General features: G+C 42.2%; 1 protein-coding gene across 1 annotated transcript; it reads right to left on the reverse strand.

Moving 5' to 3' along the window:
• Positions 1-496: 496 nt before the first annotated feature.
• Positions 497-14,421, reverse strand: Fam98a (family with sequence similarity 98 member A). Its single transcript, XM_034514350.2, has 8 exons — positions 14,263-14,421; positions 10,853-11,001; positions 8,174-8,308; positions 4,585-4,769; positions 3,521-3,601; positions 2,805-2,921; positions 2,348-2,515; positions 497-2,262 (listed from the first exon to the last, which is right to left on the reverse strand). Exons 1-8 carry the CDS (start codon positions 14,382-14,384, stop codon positions 1,603-1,605), a joined length of 1,617 nt encoding a protein of 538 aa, XP_034370241.2. The 5' UTR covers positions 14,385-14,421; the 3' UTR covers positions 497-1,602.
• Positions 14,422-20,073: the final 5,652 nt, after the last annotated feature.

A 20,073-nucleotide genomic window follows, 5' to 3' on the forward strand; every position in this document is an offset into this window, starting at 1 on the left:
ACTCCTGAGAGTTGTCCTGTGACCTTAACACACATGCCCCCACTCACAAATAACTCACACACATACATTATACCATAATAAACTTTAAAGATATTCCATTTAGCAGAAGATACAATTTCTCTTCTAATAAATATCTTTGTATTTTCCAGCTCTCTTCCTTCTAAGAAAAGCAAGTCTCCTATTTGTAGGAAAAATGGGAAAATAAAACCTCTGGGAGATTAGGGAGGGGCATTAATGTATCTTGCCTCACATGTGTAGCAACAGCTACACCCAGTGGACAGAGTCAGAGTAAAGCTTGCTAGCTGTATTGTTATAAATAAGGTAAATTTGGAAATAGCTTTTCCCCTGCCCAGTTTGTTTTAGCTTCCAGAAAGGGGGCTACCTTTTATTTAAGGAAATACCGTTCAGGAACAAACGCCTTCCTCTATAAGCCTGACACAAATGCCCAGAACAATTTATTATGAAAACAGCTAAAATAAAACTCCCAAAGCAAGGAGAGAATGTACAGGTACTTTATTGCTCACCTCTCACACAAAACACACCTCCAGCCACTTTCTTTCACAGCTTGACAGTGTTTACAAGTACAAAATCCTGGCAGAAGCTTCGAGGATTTCAGTATAGACGTGGAGAGTGACTCAGCCAGGCTTCTGTCTTCTGCAGCAATAATGAAGGGCCTCCTGCACTGAGCAGGACTCGATCTCACTCCGTAGTGCACTTCCATCACCAGAACGGTCTCTTGCCTAAAGCAAGCTAACTTGTATTTGCTTAGCCAGTAGCATTAACTAGTGCATAAAACAGATGTCTGCTCACCACTTCTAGAGAATTTCAAGTAAAAACAAGGTTGAAGGAGGAACTTTTGTCTCGGATGGATGCAGGTCTGTTTGAGTTGCTATACTTAACTAAGTGCCTACAGGTACTATAGTTCACAACTTAGTTTGCTGTTGTCGTTTTTATGGATTTTGGCCGTGTTCATGGATTCTGGAGGAGCAGATGGTACAGTATTCCACCAACAGGATAAGGCTACTGAATGTGCTATCTGCAAAAGAGCTCATGTAATAGGAACCAACCTAACAGGTCTAGCAGAAAGAATGGTGACGAAATCCCTCTGAATAAAATGCCAATCAGGGCAGAGCTACGCTCAGAGAATACACATCAGAAGATAGTCTACGAAAAACACACATGGGTTGTTAATATGAGGAAGGTTTCCCAGCAGTAAATATAAAAAAAGTCTAGGCAAATCCTCATTTTCAAAACTTGCATATTGAAAATGTGAAAATTATTTTATTCAAGTAATTTCTTCAGAAAAGCATGTATGTTCCAACTGGATTAGTCTACCGGTCAATTAAAGGCAACTTAAATTGCCTTTAAAGTTTGTTTTTCATAGAAAGAAGAGATATGTTTCTTAAATAAACAGTGTTATGTAAAACTGTTTAGTAATAAAAAGAGAGAAAGAATTGAATGAAGACCGGCGAATGGTTATCCTAAGCAGGAGTATGCCTGCCACCTGTGGTCTTACATTCATTCGAAATAGATGTTGAATTCAGGATTCTGAAACTAAGTTTCTATTACTTGAGCTCTAGCAAAATAAAAGTTTCTGTAGCCTCAACTAGTATAATGTCTTCCTTGTCCAAATCCAGAATGACTATACTGATAGCCTCCATGTTGGAAGTGCTGTTCAAACTGGCCCCCTTGGTGATAAGTCTGGCTCCCTCTTCCTCCCCAGCCTCCTCCCTGGCTTCCACGTCCTCCCCTACCTCCTCGACCACCTCTTCCCCCACGACCACTGCCTCGTTCGCCATGGTGCCCACCATCTTGGTATCTATTGTCCTGCTGGTATCCACCGCCCTGGTATCCACTTCCTGTATATGAAGACGTTTGGAAACCTCCATAGCCACCACCTTGATAGCCACTGCTGTGGCCACCATGATAGCCACCAGGCTGGAAGCCCGAATCTCGATAACCACCATCCTGGTAGCCACCTCCACTTCCACTCCCTCCATCTGTCCAGCCTCCTTGATGCTTATTTCCTCTTCCTCCCCCTCGGCCACCATGGTCATAGCCACCACGTCCACCTCTCCCTCCTTGTTCATGACCTCCTCGTCCTCCATATGAGGAATGTTCATAACCACCTCTCCCTCCACCTCGGCCTCCTGCTTGCTGCTGGGGGCCATCTTGTCTTTTCTGCCACGGTGGCATCTCTGGGGGCGGAGGTTCAATTTCATTAGGCCTGCCACCTCTGTCAGGCACCCTGCCCATCAGCACCTGTGGGATAAGAAAGACAATGTAAACTTCTCATTTTACAGACAGACCAATGCATTCGAAAGAAAATCCAAAGTACTCTAGTCACCTTATTAATGGCACAGGCAGTCTTTTCTCTTATGGACCCACTGCTTGTCCTTAAAATCTTTGACAAGTCTTGTCTGGCGGCCAAAAGATGAGCAACGGAAATATTACCTTTAGGAGACAAGACTGAACGCTTTGGCTGGTAAACTTTAGCTAATTTTTCTGTCTGACTCTGTTGAAACAAAAGTGTTCAAAGACAAATGTTAAAACTCACAATGAGGTGCAGAAAACAAACACTACAACTAAAAAGGTTAAAGATCTGCTGAGGAGTTTACTGGGTTTCAGATGGTAGGAAACAGTTTTTAACTCTGTACTGTTTCCCGCACTTAAGAATTACCTTGTACAAATACAGCTGCCAGACTTGTTGACAGAGCAGGCAATGAAGGCAGGGCTGGGGTCACCTGGAAGCTTTCTTTTCAGATATTTAAGGACTATATCTACACACAATGACTTCAGCATACCTTAGCTCTGTCAGACCAGCCAAAGGACTGGACGGTGACATCCAAACGTTTGATGAGCAGCTTCCTCCGGACTTCGTATTCATTGGCTATGGCTTGGTTAATGGCTTCTATTTTTTCCTAAAGCACAATTCAAACAACCAGTTAGGATTTACACATGTGCTTGATCCCCTGTTCTTAAAGAAGAAACTGATGCTTTCACAAGTGACTTCCCAGCATTCCCCACACGGTCCTTCCCACTGGCTAATATGTGAATGGTTAGTAAAGTGACAGGACAGAAAAGTTAGTCTCAAAACAATAATATATATAAAGTAAGAATTCTTGGTTAGCTTTCCCATAATTCACTGCGTGAAGTTGGTTCAGCTCAGGCAGGTTTGGATCCATCTGGCAATTAGAAAAGAACGCTTCACTCATACCAAATTTCATTTAATAAGTGCATGAAATATTTACAAATCATGAGATAAGTGCTTTAAATCACACACAAATAAGATTTATTCTTCATAAATCTGGAAATTCCCCAAAATATGTCAAGGATGTCCATGTAGCAAATCACAAATCAGAAAATGTAATTTAAATCGGGTATAATCGCAGTACTTGGAAGGCTGAGACAAGAGGACTGCCACCAATTTGAGGCCAACCTGGGCTATGAGTGCTGACATAAAAGTCCTGACATAAAAGATGATTCCTTAGGAAGTTGACGCAGGAGGATCACGACTCACCCAGTGGGCTGGTCCCATCGGCTTCTTCAATAACGGCTTTCCCACATGATTAGGTGGAACTTTTGCTAATGTTTCCTTCAACTGACACAAAAACAAATTAATGAATAAAAAAAAAATCTAAAAGTAATACGTATCTTCCTCATTACCCAATTCCCATCATATCTTGCCATCAAAAGAAGAATCCTGACAGAGGCAAAGGTGGAGGCGGTTTTGAAACATAACTGTAAAGACACTGGCTTGTCCCACTCCTCCGTGCTTAGAGAAGCACGGATCCTTCACTGGACCTCAACAGTGCCTGACACCAGTGGGCACTGCGTGAGCATTAGCTGAATGGATGAATGAACACAGAGAATACGGACTACAGATACACTGTTGTGCCCCACAGCGCTCACCCCACGGGGACAATGAGTCCCGCAGATATGCAGACAGGAAATAACTTTATACAACAAACACCATTTTCTTTTACTCATCCATTTTTAAATTAAAATGGCTTGTTTCTAATCATTTACATGTATATACATGTAGATATATAAATCAGTATTCTGTCGATACTGTGTGGCATAAAAGCGATTCTATTTTCACACACTAAATTATGTTAGTAGCCAGCAAATTGAGTTTGCTAGTTGGAATATACAGACCCAAAGCAACTGGATTAGAAAACAGAACTTATTAATGTCCTTTTCTGTCCAGTCAGTAGGGGGAAGCATAGTGATAATGATAAAAGCTACAAAAATTGCCTCAGAGTTCAATCATTTTATAAAGGACTTAAGAATCTCAGTTATTTTTACATCATACTAGCTTACTTCAGCTTTTAAACCAAAGTATAAAGTTTCACTTTTGAAAAAGAAACATGTCAATGCTTAAAAATAACAAAACCAAAAAGCCCACTAATGTATTAATTTCTCTTTAAGGTATCTAAAATTTAAAACCCCAAACTCACTTATTAACATTCCTTATTAATATGTAAATTAGGTTCCCATTAAGAGAAATAAACTTAATGTTTCATTTCAAGCAAACGTAGGACTATGCCTTTAATACGCTACAATCGGTACTAAAGGTCTTACTTTTTTCTCAATCCCGCTGAAGAATTGGAACATAGTTATATTGGCTGGAGGTTTGGACATTCCTAGAGCAATACATATGCCTTTCAACTCTTGAAAGACCTCACTACCGCCTCCTTCTTGAGCTTTTTTTGGAGGAGCATTCACACAGAGCATTCTGGCAGCTTCTAGTTCTGAGATGAGGTATGCTGAAGTAAACAAAATAAGATTTCAAAATAAGATACTATAGTTAATAGCTGTAAGTCTGGAGTCACAACTCTATAGACCTAATGATATGTAACTTTTAAAGCTGCAAGAATGGACAGAACAAGAAATGAAAACCACTGTTACCTGCTAACAACATAACATTACACTGCTTATACAACTCAGGTATTTATGGACTGTTTACAGGCTAATTAAAACTAGGCAATACTTTGAAACCGGAGACCAAGGTTGCTCACACCTAAAGATCTAGATTCTTGCATTTGATCGTGCTTCCTCCAGAACAGGGGTTGGCATCTGTTAAAATTTTGCACAAAGAGACAAATGGCCAATTACACTTTGAACCACGTGTAAGCGCAATGACAAAACTGACCTGCCCTCTCTCATAATCAGTCTGTCTAGAAGTGGTCAGGACCATCCTAAGTAGGAAGGTGTTTAGACTTTCTAAGCGTCTTCTCTCATTTCTCCAGTGGCTTTACTCACCTGCTCGGGGCTCTCTCATTAGTCCTTCCCGATGTGCCCTTCCTCTCCACATTCCTCACCTTCTTCCCCACAAAAAAAACTTTCAAATCATTTCTGCTTTTCAGAATTTTTTTCATGTGTATGTGCACTCATGTGTGCACACCACAGCACATGTATGAAGCTCAGAGGACAGCTTGCATAGTTCTCTTAACTATGGGGGTTGGCGGTTTGAACTCTGATGGTCAGTCTTGGTGGGAAGAGCCTCTACACCTGGAGCCATCCTTGAGCTCTTAAGTCACTTTTTGTCAGTATTTCCCTTCGTGTTAATGTTCCCTTGTGAACTGTTTTAGCCTAGTATACATGAGGGCCACATCTCATGTAATTCAGCAGAAGCCTAACTAGGAAATGACATTACTGTAACTGTCCCAAAGACACTTTCATCTAAACTGAAGGATTTCCAAGCATTCAGCAAAGTCTGCTTCTGCTCTTTGGGGAAGTGTTTTCTAGGTCTTTCAATCCTGTAAGATCACCAAAGTGTGAGCAGCCTCAATATCCCAGTTGCTGTCCTCAGGCGGGAGCCAAAAGGAAGTCATGGTTTTGGTTAAGTCATTTCTGAGAAGGCATCAATTCCTGTTCTAAAGTAATGAACACAGGTGAGTTTCTGCAGAGGCCATTCCACGTGGCTTTAATACATCTTGGTGTTTCATGTAGTAAGCTATACTTGGGTATTAAGACAATGAAAAAGCAAAACTGTGTGGTTATGAAAGCAACTAGTGCTGTTGTAAACAGGTTTTTACCAATGTCCTGACACTCTCTCATACGTCCATGACTGTGCTCCTGGAGAGACACAGGAGTTGGGTGGTTGCCACTGAGACCTCATAGAATGTTCAGTTAGAACTATTTAGTGTCTGGCCCTTTAATAAAGTTTGCCAACCCTTGTTCTAGAAAATCATATAACATATGATTTAATACACTGGTTGTCTAAATTTGGAATGAGATAGTTTAGTCATTCCTGAAACTAATACCATCACAAGAACAAACTTTAAAGTAATTGACACATTCAAAGAACTAGAAAGGCAATGGAGATACAATAATAAAAAAATAAATAAAACCGAAGATGATCTTTGTTGACAATCTACTTAATGAAAACATCGTCCCCCTTCATCTATTAGGAACTCAAGCTTGACTTGACTTAGCTATGAGTATAAACCGAGAACCATACAAGGCCAGTGAACAGCCCAGAGTCCCTATACTTAAAAACTAGTATTCTATTCTGGTAGTTCAAATGAAGTTCACTTATTTCCTCTTAAGTACAGTGTGCTAAACAATTCAGATTAGTGCAGCAGGGTGCTGGAAGAAAATCCTAGCATCAAGATGTGACAAAACTGACACTCTGCACGATAGAAAGTCACACAGAGCACCAAGGAGCACGTGTATGAAATGCTACAATGAAAGAGGTTACACACTGAGAGCAGCATTGGGGAAGGTAGGCTGCAGTGACAAGGACAAGGAAAGGGACCAGTGTGCCTTGTGAAGGACGTAAAAGATGAGTAGCCTTTAGCTGTTTCACACTTCTTATTTACAGGAGGAACATGTGGTTGTACACTCTTGTTAAGTTCTTCAGGTATCAACTCATAAAAATAAAGTTTGTAATTATGACCCTGATTCCAAAATAGTATAGTCTGCTTAAGAATTAGCAAGGAATTAAAAGCATTTTCTAGCAATTTACAATCAATGTGGTTTTCTTAAGTAGAAAGTCAGTAGAAAAAAGGCTGGGTTCTACGAAGACTCAGCCATCTAGAGTCACTTCCAAGCATTCTGCACAGTGGTTATCTTCCTATGCAGATAATTTAAGTGATAAGCACAACCGATCAGGATAAGCGATACTACAGAGAACAATTAGTTGGACCTGTTGCGGCCGTGCCAGCCACAATCTGAAGGAGACTGAATAAATATATAAAAGCTCCACATAAACATCAGTGTCTACAGCAAGTCCTGACCCTGCGTGCATGCACTGACCCTGCGTGCATGCACTGACCCAGCAGCAAACACTAGACAAACGGGACATTAAGTAACTGCAGTAATTTTTAGTGCCTAAGCATAATAGCTACACTTTTTTTTTTTTTTCAAAAAAAAAAAAAAAAAACCAAAACAACATAAAACCTTCAAAACTGTGGTTTTAGTATTTTCAGACCCCACACTACAGCTATAAAACCAACCAAACAACCTTCTGGACTATGCTTGTCATTCAGTTAACCAAAGCTGAATCCAGCTTAATTTCAGAATGCTACAGATTCTGAGTTTAGATTACTGCTTGAGCTTACTAGGAAGTTTATACAAGGTAATACAATTTATGAGTCTACTAACTGCATTTTGGGAAAAGAGACAGTTATTTTTTTTTAAAAGACATGGGAGGAAAGAACTTTTCATAAAAAAAAATGATGTTCCACAATGATCAGTGGTAGGGGAACCATTTAAGTGCTGATCATGTATACTTAGAAACAAAAGCATTTACCAATCCAGAGAAACATCAGTAAACAAAACACCTTTACAATACCATCATGCAAACACTGCTTCTTGTTTAAAAACCTCTTCCTTGTCTCTACAGGCTTGCCATTTATTACATGTGTGCTTTCCATCTAGAACACAAGTTTAGGGTGACACACTGGCATGACACTCTAGCATCTCCACTGGTCACAATAGGAGAGGCATAGCAGCTAGGAGGGCCAAAGCAGAGGTCAGTTGAAATCAAAGCGCCATTGGTGTGTATGCCTCCACCAGCTCCTAGTTGGGAATGTAGCTAACTCTTCTTTTAAAATAAATAGTATTTGAACTAAAATCACAACGAAGCAAAATACAACAACAACAACCCACATATTACTTATGGAAAACAGACAAAATAGCTACATTCTAGTAGCCATGAACTTACTGAGCAAAAGGAGGCAGTTCTTCTGAACAAGAAGGCGCTTGGTTACATCCCCAGATGTCAGAGAAGGATACGGGCAGTTCATCTCCCCAAGTAGCCCACTCACCTCAAGCTGGAATTCTTCAGCTTCACTTGGACCTTGGGAGCATTAAAATAATTTTGACAGCATTAGTCACAAAATGAAGTCCCCACTAGGCTTTTCCTGCCTCAGCTCTTCTAATTCCTTCTTTCTCACACCAGTGCAAAAACACTTTTATAGCGTGCAGTAGGCTAATCCCTTGAGAATTAAGTTATTATTTATTACTTTTTGTGTAAGACGTGTGTACAGAACACGCAGGTATAGAGGTCAGAAAGACTGTGGCATTGCCTCTCTCCTTCTACCTTTATAGTGGGTTGCATGCCAGGTGCTTTCCTATTAAGCCACACTTCGCCAGCCCGCTTGAAAAGTTTCAATGACTCTAACTTTATACCTCAGGTGGTTTTTTCCTACCTGCTTTTCAAAGACTCTTCCCAACTGTTCAAGTCTGTTTTTTCCAGTACATTCAATCACAATCATCTATGTGCCAATTCCATAAACATTGGCTATACTAGGCCACCCTGTTCACCTCAGTGTCCCAGGAAAGCCTCTATTTAAGCTCTGACTGTGACTGACAGGGTGACTATGCCCTTCTGTACTAGTGAATCTCTCTTATTCATCAAAGCCCCTTCGACTTCTCCATGAGACCTCCCTAATACTCTCGCACTCATTGATTTCTTCCTCCTGTGAACCACAAAAGCAAGAGTTCAATGACTGTAGCAATCACCACTTTTTCACTTGTATTTCATATTCCCAGTTAACTGAAACCAGAAGGCAGCAAACATGACTTACAGCTCTACATTTCAGTAACATGGAAAAAAAAAAAAAAAAAAAAAAAGGCTTGAGAGGATTGGAGAGATGGTTCAGCTGTTAAGAGCACTGGCTAGTCTTCCAGAGGACCTGGGTTCAATTCCCAGGTCCTCTGGAAGATGAGGAGGCAGGCACCATCAGGGTGATCACAGCATCCCAGAAATCTGTAAGGCTCTTACTGATCACTGGAGGTGAAGAAGGGCTGTGCTAACCCTGCCCTCCCTCTACACAAGCAGAGCAACCACTCTTACCTGGTCTTTTGGGGTTTTTTGAGACAGGGTTTCTCTGTGTAGCCCTGGCTGTCCTGGGCTCACTCTGTAGACCAGGCTGGCCTCAAACTCAGAAATCCGCCTGCCTCTGCCTCCCAAGTGCTGGGATTAAACGCGTGCACCACCACTGCCCGGCATCACTCTTACCTGTTTTATGTGTTCTAGATGATCCCAGTTAAAAATCAGTAGCCCATACAGTATCTAAAAGGTTTCTACAAGTCAGACATAGTAAGTGGCAGACTGCCTAAGTGGTTAAAAACACTGGTCCCCAATTTCTCCAGATGCTGTGTGGTTGAAGCCTAATTATGTGACCCCAGGCAATGTACCTAACTTCTTTGGGCTTCTGTCACAGACTGCATAAAAGTAATAAAATCTAACTCACAGAACTGCCCTGAGGTCTAAACGAGTTAACCAGTACATACTGCTTTGAACACAAGGAACAATAAATATAACATATACTATCATTATTATTATTATGACACTAGATCTTGTTAATTGGTCAAACATAGGCTAAACTAACCTAGGATACAACCAACCTGCACATATTAACTATACTAACAGGTCAGGTATGGAAAGTCCAGCACTTAGAAGGCTAATGGAAAATTTCCTCAAACCAGCCTGCACTCTGAGAGACATGTCTGAGTTATACAACAATTCCTCGTGCCCCAAACATACCAAGAAATAAAATGTAAACCAGCAAGTGAGAATGAGCTTTTCAAAATGGGATTACACTGTCCCAGGGGTACACTAACAGGCAGACATTCTTATTTCCTATCCATTAGAGCTTTACCTATGACAGGAAGAATCAGAAGGTGGAGCGTCAGCTTCCAAGCTCATTCAGAGTCAACAAACTAGTGGTAAACGTCAAGAGAATAGGCAAACAAGAAAAGCACGAAACCAGGTACTCTCAACTCTAGTTTGGGGTGCTGCATTGTAATTACAATGTACCAAATGGCGGGTTCCAATGATATGACAGTGGCCTAATGGGGTGTCCCGGTTCTTCCCAAGCACAGGAGAATTACAATGCATACACTGCATACTATATACAGTTCTGGAATCTGGTAGACCTAAAAGAACATCCTAAATTCTAGTAGCCACCAATCAGGATGTCACAATTCAAGTTTCACAAAATACAGACAATGTGGGTCAAGCCTATAATCCTAGCACTCAGCAAGTTGAGGCCTAAAGAACATAAGTTCAAGACCAATCTGTGCTACACGGTGAACCCTGTTAAAAAAATCAAACTATGGGAAGCACATATATTTCACTCATGTACTCTGTATTTTTCTGTTTCAGTACAAGGATCTTTTCTGCCTCTGCACATTTTATTGTTGTAGCCTTATATTTAGAATTACTTTATCCTTGAAAACAGTAATAATATCAAAATAACTGTGTGACACACATAAGGGAACACAGGGTTTGATGTTTCTTTCCAGTTACAAAATTTTAAAAATTTTAGCTTTAATATTAATAATGTTCAGTTCACAATGCCCAAATTTTATTTTTAAAAAGTGGAGATTTACTTACTGTTAGTTGCCTGCACATTTTCTTCTAGTTTACAAAGGACCCTTAATTCAGACACCAGCCAAGCACAGAGTTTGGTAAACTCAGGGGAAGCGGCTCCAGCAGAGACTGCCTGCAACAGTGCACCATCGTCCAACAATGGGCCCTTGTAACTGGTGAGGAAGAAAGTACATTTCAGAGGAAAACTCAACGTGTGATATGTTGCAGGTAAAACACATCTATGCGTTGCTTATGTAAAGAAACAATATGCATGTGGCATATATATGTACATACAGGCAAATATTCAAAGACATAAAAAAAATCTTTAAAAAATTTTAAATAAAGAAAAAGTCAAGCTGGGCATGATGGAACATGCCTGTAATCTCAGCCCTGGGGAAACAGAGAACCTTTGCCTGGAGCCACAGTGACATCTACTGTGAAGTCCTTCAAAACAAAACAAAACAAAACAAATACCGACTACTCAAGAAACTGAATCAGGGAAATCAAGAGTTTAAGGCTAGCCCAGGAAACTTAGCAAGATTTATCTTAATGAATCAATCAATCAAGCAAGGACTCTTCAATTATATATTGTTGTGCTTAGGAGATGGCTCAGCGGGTATAGGTGCTTGCCACCAAGGCTTGATCACACTATACAAGAAGAAAATCAACTGCAAACTGTCTCTGATTTCAACAAACACATGGTAGCACATACACACAAATAAATAAATGTAAGTTTTCTTTTAAAGACAAGAATCTATATAGTCCTGGTTGTTTTGGAACTTACTATGTAGATCAGGCTGGTCTCAAACTCACGGAGACCTGCCTGCCTCTCCCCCTCTCCCCATTAAAGACTTCGCTATTGTGCCCAGTGTAAAACAGACGAAAACAAAGTGGCTTAGTTAAGATTATATTCTTTTAAGTGACATATTAAATAAAAATATTGTCATTAGAGACATACATTAAATACACTTAACATGATATTCGGAGGTCTGAATACTTTGAGATTCTTTTAAATATGCTTATATGTTTACATATGAAGGAATCTTCCACAATCCTGGAACTAGATAAAAAAAAAGGGGGGGGGGGGGAGGGCCCGGGGGGCGTACCGGAGGAGTCGCTCAGCCTCAGCAGGTAAGAACACATGCTGCTCTTATTATAACGGACCTGGGTTCCATTCCCAGCACCCATACTGGTCAGCTCACAACTTCATATAACTCTAGTTCTAGGAGATCTGGCTTCTGCTTCTGGCCTCCTCAGGAAACCAGTATACACAGGGTACACCTTGATACACACATACACACACATAAAAACAAAACACGAAACCCAAAATAGTAGAGACGTTTGAATAGAAGTCCCAGGCTTAGAAATTCCTCCTTGTGTTCCACATTCATTCAACAGCAGCTGTTACACTCCTACTGTGTGCTAGGTTAGAGATAAAAGATAGTGTTTGCCGCCCTAGAGGCGGACGCTGATGGACCTCATAGTTAGAGGCCAGCTTGGTCTATAAATCGAGTTCCAGCACACCCAGGATTACACAGAGAAACCTGTCTTGAAAAAAGATATTATTCAACTGTAATTTTTGAGCAAATTCTTTAAAAATACACAGTAATCAACTAATGGTGACACTAAGCTAAAATTAAACTTTCAGAAAAACTCCATGGTTTCTATTACAATGCAACCTGTTTATTTGCATGCAACTGTTGCAGGAGTAACTAGCTATAGCAAGCCAGACATGAAAACATCATTAGGATAAAAGAACAGTGACGGGAAGCAATTTCATCCATGGCTGGCAGTCAACTGATCTTCACCGGCACAGAATATCCCTCTCCTTTTGTCCCTCTCCACAGTACCTTTCCAAGGGAAGAGACCCTCCTCAGGACTTCTGCATGAACTTATCCCCTGAGGAAAGCCCCACACTGGCACAGAGCAAGTGTCCCTTAAAAATGTTTGCTGAGTAAGCAAATCATCTTTAGGCACCCATTGAAAAGCACCCATTCTGCAGAATATGACTTACTTACAGCCCATTGCAGGAACTAAGTTGGCCAAGTCTGGGTTATTCACAAGATGTGATTCAAAGAAATGATCATGGTGGCTGAATGATGTTAACAATGATGATCACTGAGCTTCCTTTATGGTCAGTACCTAACTAGGACACCAAGCTATTTACATGGGTTGAGTTTTGGATACCTCAAGGTGTCCCTTCCCTAAAGAAAGGTTTCCCTTAAGAATTTTCATGTCATGGAAAAGCCTAAACTTAAACTTTGATAAAGTACTACAGATAAGAATACAACTATCGCTGGGCAGTGGTGGCGCACGCCTTTAATCCCAGCACTTGGGAGGCAGAGGCAGGCAGATATCTGAGTTAGAGGCTACCCTGGTCTACAGAGTGAGTTCCAGGACAGCCAGGGCTACACAGAGAAACCCTGCCTCGGAAACAAACAAACAAACCAACCAACTATCGCCAGGGCATGGGGGCTCAGTCCTTTAATCCTAGCTCTCAGGTGCTAGAGGACCTCTGTGAATCAGATCTTCATGGCCGGGGTTATATTGTTGTCCTGCTTCAAAAACTAGCTAACTCGGTGCTTATTTTCCTTTAAAGTAGTTACCCGCAGGCAAACACTTAATCGTGCAGGGTTGTTTTTGTTTGTTTTGTTTTTTTCTTTTTAGCCTAAGAGATTCTAGGTTCTCAAGTTTGAGCACCTTGATCTGAGTGACACAACGAGATAAATAAGCCTTATTTCCATATTCCTAAACATTGAAGACTATGACTGGGTAATATCACAAGAGAGTCAAGATGCAGCTATGTTGATTCTTGGTGGGTGAAGACGACCCTGGAACCCTGGAGTTCAGCGAGGCTGTGCCGGGGGGCCAGAAGTCAGGTACTGTGATTTCCAAAGCAGGTGCTGATAGGTTAGGTGCACAGCTGAGCGGGCTTGAAAGCCGGCTGCATCGCCCAGACGTGCGCCTTTGGAAGCCTAGGTGCATGCAGAGATGACTGAGCAAAGATTTTTTTGAGAGGAGTAGGGTGGGGGGTAGAAGCTCAAGACAGAAGTAGGAAATCGTGGGGCCAAGTGGGAAAGTAGATACAACTTTGGCAAACCATAAAAAGTGGGGGTAGGGTGGGAGGACGGGAGGCAAGAAGAGAAAGCTTGGGGAGTGGGGGTGGTGAGAAGCGGAGCCCAGACAATGACACGCATGACTGACACACGCTGCGGGTAGCAGGGCTGTAGGGAGCACCGCGGAGGACGAGGGCCGTAGGAGGCGAGTGGGCAGGGTAGGTGTGGACGTGGCACGGGGGTCCCTGGGCCAGCGGGAAGCTACGGCGGGAGTCGGGGTGCGGCGTGGAAAGGCAGGTGGCTCCGACCGAGCGCCCGAGGAGCTCCCGGGGCTCTAGCAGAGTGGACTTTCAGAAACTCATGCCCCCGCGGTCTTACCCTAGATCTTCCAACGACTCCAAGATGTCAGTCTCCATGAGGTCACACTCCATGCTACTGTGGTATTCAAATTTCCGAGTCGTCAGGCTGCCCTCTCGCCGGCAACGCGTACACTCGCGCATGCGCTCCCTTCCCGGAACTTCCAAGTCGACAGCTGGCGCCTCAGTCTCTGCATTGCGCATGCCCCGGGCTTGCGCGAGCAGTTTGGTTCCGCCCACTGCCCCCACCTCACCCGCTGAAAATGGCCGGGTCTGCTCATGCGTACTATGGGATAGTGAAGCTAGCTGCCCTAAGAAGGGCAGGAAGACCGGCGGCGTGGCAGCGAGGCTCTGAGACCCAGCCGGGGGCGCGGAGCTCTTGGAATGCGCATGTGCACAGCTTGGGGCGAGGCAGGCCCTGGAGGAGCTGGAGCCAGATCCAGCCTGGGTTTTTTTAGTGTGACAGCTGTGATGTTGAGCAGCGCGTGCTCCTTTCACCTGCGAGTCATCATAGAAGGGCAAATATGTGCGTTCCTAACCACAGCCTAGGACAGGGGTAGACGGGTCAAAGACAACGAAAGCCAGAGTAACGTGGATTGGGAGAAGGTTATGCACTTACTACTGTTCTAGTGACTACCCTCTTGACCCATGAGTGACTTGGTTTCTCCAAGAAAGTTCCACTAAAGTTAAGTGTTCTTCAAGGTGTACTTGTTGATTCTAACTTCCTGATTGTGAAAAGTTGCAAATACAGAGCCAAGGTTCTATTGGATTGTCATTGGTCCCCTTAAGAGCCCATCCCTGCCCATCCCTGTCTGACCTAACCTCATTTTGACTATCAGGTAAAACTTTTGTAGTGTGTAAACTTCCAAGTAAGCGTCTACCAACTCAAAGCTAAGAGTGACATCAGATAACATCTAAGTTGTCTCCATATTACTGTAAACGTCTCACTTGCTGTCCCCACCAATATATTTGAAGAAACAACCCCCTGACTTATGAGTTTGTATTGTGTAACTATACAAACAGCGGAACCAGTTCAGTGTTAGCACACGTTATTTGGGGCAATCTGAGTCTGTACCTGGGCCATGTACATGGTCCCTCATATTTGGCTCAAGAAAACCGTATTTTGTTCCATCTGGGGTACGAACTATGTTTTGCATCAACACGTTGTTGTACAGGCTCATAATGTCGTATAAACATTTTTGGCATTATCTAGATGAGCAACCTGAAGCACCATGGCTTACCGATCCTCAGCATTCATAAATACTAAGTGCGTTTTGAACCTTGAGCATATTTGCATTCATGTACTTACTTGATTGTTCAGACAAGGATTTATAGCAGAATGTGAAAAGATAGGGAAATTAATTATCTGCATTTGTTTAAGCGTGTATATGTTGTACATAATTTTAGTATAATGAATCTTTATCATGGAAATGTTAAACGTGCTAAAACAATAACAGTAAAAGATTGGTTTTAATAAGAAAAAAGGTTTCATTCTTAACTCAGCCCCTTGCTGTGTTACACCAGACTATTTTAAACACTGACATTTAATTTTAAACAAAATCAAGCAAAGTCAAAGGTTATCATTAGAAACAAGATGCACTGTCAGTTTTCAAACATCATATTTTAAATTTTATAATTCAACAAGGGATTCCTGAAACAATCCGTAGTCTGTTTTTATAGACACCTTTATGCAGACAAGAGTATCCTACATTATTAAGTAGGAATTTTATAAACATATTACTGTAACAGTGTAACTGAAGATGATTACATCTTCCCTCAGCTTCTCCAAAAATGATTTCCAGTAGTGTGGTAGAATGTGTTTGGCTCTTTCCAGAATCACAACCCTGTAGTTTTCAGGTGTAAGTCCACTTATCTCCTTATGTTTGCAGACTCTTCAGGTGATTTACTGTGTCAGAAATCCTTAAGTCGGACTAGAGTCAGTCAATTAATATGTACTCAAAGACTTTGTATCTGGAATCTTGACCAACCCAATGAGGATTCACAGAGCCCTGCAGTGGCTCACACCTCATTTCTGAGCAGTAGACTAAAAGCTTCAAGCAAATGCTGGGTTCGTGCCATGTCCAGGCTTGCTTTGGGTTGTACTTTTGGAACTGAGTTTCTGTAGCCACCCTGGTGCATATGAATCCCAGTTATAATGTAATGTATCCTTTCATGATCTTGAACACGGGTCTTTCTGGGCCAGGGAGAGAATGAGAAGTTCCTGTGGAGGTCAGACAGCTGATGAGAATATCAGCCAGGGACCCCAAAGCACAGTATGTTCATCACTGCTTTCTCTGCAGCTCCCAATGTGTTCCTATGCACCACACACACACACACACCAGTGGTGCACTTGTGCCTCATTTATACATTAGTAAAATTCACACCTAATGCATACTACAGGGTAGCCATGTCTAGACTTGAGATTATTTCACGGCTGTTTTGTCAGCTTTTGAAAGTTAGACTGAGATAAGTTGGAAGACTTTTAAGGGACGATGTACCTTGTTTCTTGGTTTTACCTGATAGCTGCTGCCAACCACAACTATACTTTTATACAAACTGTTTCCTCTGGTGGGAATCCTCTTCCTGCCTGACAGATGCTTCTTGCTCGGTCTTCAAGACTAAGACAACTTCTTCATTTGCTTTCCTCTATCAACAAAAGTGTACTCAGCACATTGGCACCAGCAGCTGCAGTGTGTTCTCCTTTCTGCTAGTGTGTTACTCTGCTGCTCAGCTCACCTTCTACAATGTCCCCTAAGGCTGTGTGCAATGTCAGCGCTCCACACAGAAGGAATTCTCTGCTGATACAGGTTAAGATTAAACGTCCCCTCACTTGGATTTTTGAGGTAACGTCATGCAGCTCCACTGACTCCCATAAGCATCTGGGAAGCTAATGTGGAAGTTCTCCACAACACACATGGCGTTACGCTGGTATTTTTAGAGTTGGCTTTTGCCTTCTTGATTACTTGAAACTGCCTCAGGTGACTCCATGACTAATCCTTCATACTGTGTCATTTAATTGCATTTTATTTTTATACTGCTTATAGCGAATATTCTAATCAGTTTCCTCCCTGTGGTAGACATGCATACCGACACCTTGCCTGTTACACTGACATGCACGCCAAAGGCATCAATAACATTGATAGTTGACAAGAATAAAAAGTCCTTCCCTTTCTCATACCCAGAGTTGTTTTTTTTTTTTCTCTGAAAGAATAAAGTGATTCTTTGCAGAGAAAAAATAAGTATACAACAATGAATTTTGCTTTGAGCACTTGGGTCATTCTGGAAGTCACTTGTGTTTTATTTAAAACGTGGCTATTCTGGTAGGATGATTTATTCTTTGCTGACTTAGACTGCTATTAACAACTTTGTCCTGTGATGGTTTATGGCTTTGGGGGTCTTGAGTCCTCAGGGAGCCTCCCCACTGTTCTGCAATCTGTAGCTGGACACCATGAAAGTCCAAGCATTGTGATAGAAGTGCTACCTAGCTGGAATATTACTAGAAACTAAAGGTTAGTTAAAGCAGAAAAAGCCTTTACAACCCAGTCCTGGGGAGAGCTTGTACTTTGGATAGGCAAGCAGGCTAGTTTTGAATGTCCTCAGAGCACCTGAGTTTCCAATTCTTACAAAGAATTATACTTTATTTTTCATTGCTTTCCAAATAAGATCATTGTTTACAAACACAATAAAGGTAAAGTGAAACCAATTATATTTGAGAGTTGCTGTGTTGGGTGAATCATTTTAAAAACAAAAAACAAACAAAAAACCACTTGGATTAAATCACATACATTTAGCTCTGAAGAGAAACTTGAAAGGTTATACTAGAAGGATTATTCATTTAGAGTCTAGATGAATCCCTTCAATCACTTTAAGACAGAATTGAAGCCTTCCTACTCTAGAATATTTGTGGTATTTAATAACAACTCATTTTCTTCTGTGTCCTTTAGAATGCCAGCTCTCTGCTTGGAAGAAAGCAGAGTCATTGATGAAGTCTCTGCTGTGACTGACACAGGCTGAATTAGCCACAGTCCTGTGGTTTCCAAACTTTGGTGTGCATCTGAGTTACACAGGAACTGTGAAAAACACATACTGCTTGTTTTCTCCTTGTCCAGGCTCTGGTTCAGTGGACGGGGTGGAAGCCCAAGGAGTTCTATTTCTAATGACTCCCAAGTCTCCTGTAATAGCTGGTGCTTCAGGAAGTAATAGAAAAATACAAGGTTAATGGAACAAGATCATGTGATGAGTTTTGGACGGGTGGAACTATTGTGAAACACTGAACAGGATCTGTCAAATGAACAACTGGGTGAACGAAGGGGGTGGCATGAAGAGGGCTGAGATGGAGATATGAATGTGGGTATTTTCTCCGTATAGGACTTGAAGTTGGAATATGAAAGGCATTATCAGAAGAGAGAACTCAGGAAGCAAATGATGAGATGACACAAAAGTGCTTACTGCCAAGTTGGATGACTTGAGTTCCATCCCTTGGACCCACATGGTAGAAAGAGAAAAACAACTCAAAATGGCCTCAGACTCCCATACACATGGCATGGCATATACTGTTGTTAGCAGTTTCCTCCAAGATTGAAGCATTCCATCCCACAGGAATGTTCCTTAAGAGAGAAAGTAGACAACTCAAAATCACTTCAGGAAGTCCCTGAAACTGACCAGATTCCAATGTGGGCCTTTCTATCTCTGTTAGTCTAATCAATATAATCCCCTAGAATCATGTGCTCTTGTGGGACAGTGGACTATCCCAGGAAACTTGGTAAGGTAGCGTGGGTCTGAGACCCTGGCACTCAGGTACTCACCTGAGACAGTAGGTGCCTCCTGCTCCCTGTCCGATTCTTGGCCTGGAACATGTGTTCACATTCTCCATGTCAGTCATGTATCCTAAAACAGAGTTCTCCATACTAATGAGGTATCTAGAGGCCCTGAGGGTTTAGTCAATAAACTTCTTTTTCTGGTCATTCCTCACTGCAAAAGGTATTTAATCTCTGGTCGGCCCACCCTGAGAGGTTGATATGCATCCATTTTCCATGATGAACAGTCAATAAATGGTATGGATAAACATGGATGGTCTCTCCCATCGAAACTGCAGTAGGTAGCATGAAGAAGGCCTTCATCTACAGACCCACAGCCTAAGTCTCCGTAGAAGGCCTCTCTGCACTTCCAGAAAACCGCCACCAAGCTAAGGACAATCACTGATTAGCTAAGCCAGAGCTCCCATTTACCCCAGCCTGGGTTAGTCACTGTCCTCAGCCCTTGGGCCTCCAATGGTCCTGGCCTCGCCTCAGGCCCATGGACCCCCAATCCTTTGTTCTGACTCCTCTGGGCGGGTACCTCAGCAGTGACTGAATTTCCAGGAGTCAGAAACCCCAACTTCAGTCCCCCATATCTTAGACTGAGTTCTTCCACCCCCTGAGCTGTGTCTTGGCACTTCCCTAAAGCCCAGCACCCAACAGCAATGGTACAGGAAGACATAGTCAGGCACACATCGGTATTTTGCTTCCCTGCGGTGTGTCACACATTGAGGTGAAATTCAGACTACCTCAGTGCTTTGGTCTATCTCCCAGGTGATTCTAGATTTCATGAACATAAGGTTGTTACCAACAGACTCTTAACAAACTCAGCATTTCAGGGGTTCCTGACCCCAAACACCCACAGAATGAAGGAAGAACACAAGCAGCAATAATGAGAGAAGCACAAAATGTCACCAACCTCAGAAGGTGGCTATCTGCGCAGACAGGCAAAACTAAGCTCTGGGGTTATTGACTGTCTTTGTCCTCAGCCTGGTTTTCCTATATAATCTTCTGGCTAGGGTGAGATGGAAGGCAGT

This window comes from Arvicanthis niloticus, chromosome 11 (assembly GCF_011762505.2).
Source record: "Arvicanthis niloticus isolate mArvNil1 chromosome 11, mArvNil1.pat.X, whole genome shotgun sequence".
Lineage (NCBI taxonomy): Eukaryota > Metazoa > Chordata > Mammalia > Rodentia > Muridae > Arvicanthis > Arvicanthis niloticus.

Bases quoted from the DNA above. Each gene is read 5' to 3' on its own strand.
- Fam98a (XM_034514350.2), bottom strand. From the start codon at position 14,384: ATGCGCGAGTGTACGCGTTGCCGGCGAGAGGGCAGCCTGACGACTCGG. The intron at 4,770-8,173 runs GTAAGTTCATGG...TGTTTACTTCAG, and splicing joins GAACTGCCTCCTTTTGCTCA to CATACCTCATCTCAGAACTA. The intron at 2,516-2,804 runs GTATGCTGAAGT...TTGTTTCAACAG, and splicing joins GCTGGTCTGACAGAGCTAAG to AGTCAGACAGAAAAATTAGC.